At 50.4% G+C, this 6,000-nt stretch overlaps 1 protein-coding gene across 4 annotated transcripts in view; it reads right to left on the bottom strand.

Annotated features, from left to right (window-relative positions):
• Positions 1-3,198: 3,198 nt before the first annotated feature.
• BCL2L1 (BCL2 like 1) overlaps positions 3,199-6,000 on the bottom strand; it is a 50,742-nt gene continuing 47,940 nt past the window's right edge. For 3 of the 4 annotated variants that reach the window (XM_079946541.1, XM_079946540.1, XM_079946539.1), the window contains exon 3: positions 3,202-4,977. In XM_079946541.1, the coding sequence (XP_079802667.1) occupies positions 4,840-4,977 (138 nt within the window). In that variant the 3' untranslated portion in view covers positions 3,202-4,839. Of the gene's footprint in view, positions 4,978-6,000 lie in introns of all 4 variants that reach the window. The other variant, XM_079946542.1, reaches the window with a different exon arrangement.

Below are 6,000 nucleotides of genomic sequence, written 5' to 3'. Positions count from 1 at the left end.
CTAACATTAGTGCACGGATATTTATTAAACATCAAAGAGCACAAACTTGTAGGGATCATATATGTTTGTTTCTATTATTGTCTATATATTAAGAAAAAGTTCTTGGTTTTTTTTTTTTTTTACCTCATGACAAAGGCTGTGATGGTGGAGATAGAAAAATGGAGAGCTGGATATTATGTAATGAATTTGATCATGATATAAGTTGCTGATTTTCGTGAAAAACTTGTTAATTTTTAAAAATTGCACAAGCAATGCACACAATCATTACCTTAAACTTTTATGGAATTCAGAAGGGTGAAAGCTAACTTTAAACCCTTGGCTTGCTAAAAGGTTTTTTAAAAATCATAAATAGGTGTGAATTTTACAAAATACTATTTTAACATCTACTGAAATACCGTAAGGATTTTCTTTGTGAATGTTACGGTACAATGAATTACATCGAAAGATTTCCTATATTGAGTCAATCTTGTTTACCTGGAATAAACCCTACTAGGTCATGAACTATTATTCTTTTTATATGTTGTTAGATTCCATTTGTTAATATTATACTTAGAACTTTGGCTTGCATGTTCATAAGTAAATTGGCCTAGAATGTGCTTTCCTTTCCTTGCCTTCCTGCCTCCCCTCTCTTCCTTTGTGCTATACAGCCTTGTTCCGTTTTAATAACAGTTATATAATTTTCTCAAAAAAAAAAGAAAAAGAGTTTGAAAGCTCTAGGTCATTTCCTGTGCTCTGGAACTCACAATTACTTTAAAATACCCAAAATGAAAAAGTTCATTTGGATTCGAAATCCACTTGATTACAACACTGTACTTGTCAATTAAAGAAAGGGAAAAACTATTAAAACATTAAAATATAATTTCAACTGTAAGTTCTGGAATGGCTTAACATTTTCTTTTGTCACCTACTTGAGGTTACAAAGTCTTGTCAATGCTGACTACCAAGAATTTGAAGAGATCATTGTTAATAAACTTTGATCAGGAACTGTGTAAACCATTTTGATCATAAAACCTCATATAAAAAAGTTGTGTTCATAGGAACAAGATCAAGTGTCTCAAGGAAAAAAATTTAAATAGTGTATTTAGATATATTAATCAAAGTTAATTCTTCATATCTGATGAAATATGTTGTATTTCATCTCTCATCATAAAAATATATAGAAATGGAATGAATTTTTCCCTAGGACCCATACAGACAGTCCAAAACCACTTCCAGCTTTTCCTCAGTGTGCATTTCCAGTATTTTGTGTGTGTGCCATGGCATGTTTAAGGTTGGAATCTTAAACTGAGTTCAAGGTCTGGTTAAAAAAATGTGGAATATTACATGGCTAGAAAAAAGAATGAATCTGCCATGAGTTAACTGTTGAAGCTGCACAACAGTGGGAGATTCGTGTATGAACATGGAAACTTCTATAAGATACACTATAGGTGGGAAAAGCAAGGCACAGTGTATCTGTTACCATTTTTGAAAAAAAAAAGGATCAGAATATATTTATATTTATGTATTATGTGAAAAGACGTTTCTGGAAGGATCTCAAGAAACTGGGGAGGGGACTTGAGTGGCTAGGGTAAGGGATGGGGGCCAGCGTCATGGGCCTAGAGGTGGCGGGAGCCTGCAGGCTTTGGAGAATGGTGACCTTGAGCCCTGAGAGAGCCGTGGCAAGCTGTGAATCCGGTACCTAAGGGGTGGTAGTGTAGACGTCCTTCTGGTGAGCAGGACAGAGGATGGAGGACGCCACGGAAAGCTGGTCAGGCGGGAGACACAGGTCGTGGGCACGCGCAAGGGCATCTGGGGTTGGAGCGGCTTTCAGCTGGCAGCCCCCGGCCACCAGGGGGCAGTCAAGCTCGCTCCTGGAAGCGGGCAGGGAGGAGCACCCGAGGCAGGTCCCCCGCCTCCAGGCCCGCCCCCCGGCCGGAGCTCCTGCCTCTGGAGTCCTGCTCCCTTTCCCAGGCCCTTCCCCGACCTCCGGGTACAGCCACGTGGAGCTCCGTGTGGAGCACCTCCTTCTTCCTCTTGGGGGTCTGCTTGATGGCGAGGTCATTGATGCCTCCCCCCTCAACTTCCAGTCTTCGTTAGGTTATCTTACTCAATTTTAACCACAATCGCTTGAGATGGGTACTGCTATCTTACCCATTTCATAGATGGGAAAACTAGGGCATAGAGAGGCTAGGTAACTTGCCCAAAGACCAGGAATGGCGACCCAGGATACACCCCTGGCCTGTCCACTCTCAGAACTGGAGTGTTAACCAAACCATGGCTTCTCCACTCTGCTCCCCCTCCAGAACCTTCTCCACATAGCAGCCAGAGGGTGCTTTGGGGGCTCTAAGTGGTGTAGCACTCCCTGACAACCTCTCTCTGGCTCTCACTGCCCTCAGGACCAAGTACAGTCCCCTCATTCCACCTGTCTGGCATCATATTGACCCAGGAGCCTCCAGACACAGCAACTGTTCTTCAACCCGGAGAAAACTCTTGCTCATCCTGTGCATTTGCTTCTTCTTCACCAGGACCACTCTTCTTGCCTCCCTGCTTCTTTTGGATAGCTCTTATAGATTCTTCAGGCCCTGGCTGTGATAGCACTTCCTCCAGGAAGCCCTCCCTGACTCCCAGACAGGCTCAGGTTCCGTATTAAATGCTGTTAGAGCACTCACTATGAGTCTCTTGTGTTGCACTGGCCTCAGATGTGTGCTTCATTTTGTGATTATAATAATACCATTATTTCAAAACCTCAAAATCACCCTTGGTTCCTCTTTCTTCCTAGAGCTCTCTCCAATACATCAGCTGATCTTGTGGGATTATCTTTAAAATGGTATCTCAAGTCTGACCCCTTCTTACCTCCTTCCCCACTAAGTCCTTCATGTCTTGCCATACTTCCTCAGGGTCATCCTGTTTCCACTTTTGCCCTGCAACAGCCAGCCATCCTTGTATTCGTCTGGCTGTCTCCCCGACCAGAATGGAAGCTCCATAAAGGCAAGGGCTTTGTTCCCTGCAGGATCCCCAGTGCCTAGGACTGTGCCTGCACAGAGCAGGGCTCAGTAAACACTTGCCAAGTGGCCATTTGACTGTTTCTCCCACTAGAATGTCAGCTCCTGAGGGCTGGGACTGTGTCTGTCCTGTTAATACACAGCCCCAATGCCCAGCACACAGCAGGTGCTCAATAAAAACCCAGTGTACAGGTGGAGAAATTCAGGCCCAGAGGGAGGAAGAGACTTGTCCAACGTCCTCCCCAGAGAGCAGCAGAGCCAGCACCGGTACCCAGCTCTCCTGCAGACCCCCTGCCAGCCAAGCATTCCCTCCTTTCCCTGTCCCAGAGCACACAAGAGCCCAGGCCCTTTGCTCACCAAGTCAACACAGTTTATTACTGAATTTCACTTTCACACAATTTCAAAGAGCTGGAACAAGTGTGGGGTGGGGGTTGGGGGAGGGACAGGTGCCCCTCAGGAGCCAGGACCCCCGGCTGGCTTCCCCGGACCACGGCAGGGGAGGGAGCATCAGGCCGTTCAATCTCTGGGCACCAGCTCTCCACGTGCACACGCACAGCAAGCCAGCAGCTCCTCACACATAAATACAGACACGCTTAACAAAAATAGTATATCATCTTCACAAGGAATAAAAATTAGTCTCAAATATGTACAGCAGAGAGCCCGGGGTGGCCAGGGCTAGGCCAGGATCCCCAGGGATGAGACAGGCCATGGGTGGAGCAGAGGAGAGAGGGAGGCCTGAAGAGCTCCTGGCCAGGCCACCCTGACCTTGGCAGCCCGGCTGCCCAGGCTGAACGGGGGTGGGGCACAAATCGATCAGGCCAGACAGGACTGGCCCCTCCAGCCAGCCCTATCTCCACCCCACGCACAAGGCTCTCTTTTCTGCCCTTCCTGCCTGAGGTAGGGAAGACCCCAGGGCTCCCACAGCTGTTCCCCGTGGCTCCCCCTCACCTCTGGGCAGAGGCCCCTGAACCCCATGGGCAGCAGCCCAAGGCAAAGGTGCCACAGGACGATCTCCTTGCAGGAAGCGAGGCAGCTGAGGCCATAAACAGCTCTGGGGCACCTATCTTGGGCCCAGTCGGTCCCTCAGTCGTGGTCATGGGAGCCGGGGAAGGGGAAGGGAACTGGGGTGGTGCTCAACTGCAAGGGCCACCCAAGCTTGGGCATGGGGTGCCTCCTGCAGCTACAGCTCCCCCATCCCAGGTGGGGCTGGCCTCTAGCCAGAGGCCTCTAGGACACTGGGATTGAGGGTAGGGACTTCGGCCAGGCCAGAGGTGGGGAGGGGGTCCTGGTCCTTGTTTCTGTATCCCAAGCAGCCTGAATCCCTAATTAGTCAGAAGCGGCCCCTAAGCGGCTCTTGGAGGGTGGGGATAAATGGAAGGGGAGCCCAGGTCCGGGAGGAGGGAGAGACAGGAAATGATCAATTCCGAGGCCACAAACATCAAAATGAAGGCAATCTAGTCTCTCTTTCTGGGGAAAAGGGTCAGAAAATTTTCCAGCTCCCTGGCAGGAAAGCATCCTCAGTGAGGCTAAGGGGGCAAGGGGTTCCACCAATCAGGCAGGGCACTGCAGCCCCCAGTCACAATCCCCCCAAACCTGTCAGCTTCCACGGGACAGAATCTGGGGAAATTTTGTGGGTTTTGAGGCCGGGAGAACTGAGGTGTCGGGGAAGGCGGCTTTCACAGAAGCATGGTAAATTCTAGAAAACTAAATGAGGGGACCAGGTCTAGGCCCAACCCTGTGATGTGTGGGTGGCCGTGGGCTGCATGTAGTGGTTCTCCAGGTGGCGACGGTGGCTGGACGGAGGGCTGTGGTGAGGGCAGGATGGCGGTGGGCGGGTGAGTGGGTAGTCAGTGTCTGGTCATTTCCGACTGAAGAGCGAGCCCAGCAGAAGCACGCCAGCCACAGTCATGCCCGTCAGGAACCAGCGGTTGAAGCGCTCCTGGCCCTTCCGGCTCTCGGCTGCTGCATTGTTCCCATAGAGTTCCACGAAAGTGTCCTGCAGGGAGACAGAAGAGAAGGGAACATGCTGTTCGAGTCCTCAACAGTAATGTGGCTGGGACAAAGGGGGACCATCTGCATGCGATGGCCTTGGTGAAATGAAAAACTGTAGCCGTCCATGACCACTCTGGGCCAGATAAAGGGTTAAGGGCTGTCCTTCTTCCTGACCCTCAGTTTGGGATAGCCAACCCATTTTATTGCTGAGAAAACAGGTGCAGAGTGGGGAAAGAGTTTTGTCCAAGGTCAGACAGCTAGGAAGTAATACTTCAGAACCTGAGTTGGGAAAGAGATGGGCAGGGAACTGACAGGAGGTCAGGGGTCTGGAGCAGGGTGGAGAGAAGAAGGGAGATGAGCGTGCAGGGGTGAGCGAGAGCTAGACCACGTGTGGTCTGGAAGCCTCGGAGAAGCCTGGAGTTGAGCCCAAGGGTGGTGCAGAACCACCAGGCCTCAGCCTTTCCACTGCTGCAACAGAGGGAGGGAGGGAGAGAAAGGAGCCAGGGCTAAATTCCCAGAGTGATTCAGGAGCAGAGCAGATCTGGAGGGAGCCTCTGACCAGGGCAGGCTGATGGGTGGGCAGAGCAGGGCAGAGTAGAGAGGGTAACAACAATGCAGGACTGGGATGGGGTCTATGAGGCCCTGTCCCCCACCCCAGGGGGTGTGACCCTGGGCCCAGGAGGAGGTGAGCAATAGCTCTCTCCCTGAAGCTAGTCAGGAGGGAAGCACGTGATACAGGGAAGGAGGGGCAGTGGGTTAAATGACCAGGCCTGGGGTGGAGTCAGCCTGTGGCACAGGGAGAGGGGAGCTTGGAGCACCCTTTAATGAGTGTGCTTCGCACCCTATCTGTCCTTTAATCCTCTCAGCAATGCTGTCTCTCCCCACTGACAGACCAGGAAGCCTGGCCTCTGAGCACTGAGGGACTTGATCAGGTCACCCAACTCTCTGGTGGAACCAGAATCCAAACCTGGTGCCTGGTGCCTAGAAATCAGTGTGCTTTGTGTGCCTAGAGAGGGAACAGATCACT

Source organism: Stenella coeruleoalba (assembly GCF_951394435.1).
Source record: "Stenella coeruleoalba genome assembly, chromosome: 15".
Classification (NCBI taxonomy): Eukaryota; Metazoa; Chordata; class Mammalia; order Artiodactyla; family Delphinidae; genus Stenella; species Stenella coeruleoalba.
This window is presented reverse-complemented; position numbering and strand designations above follow the sequence as displayed.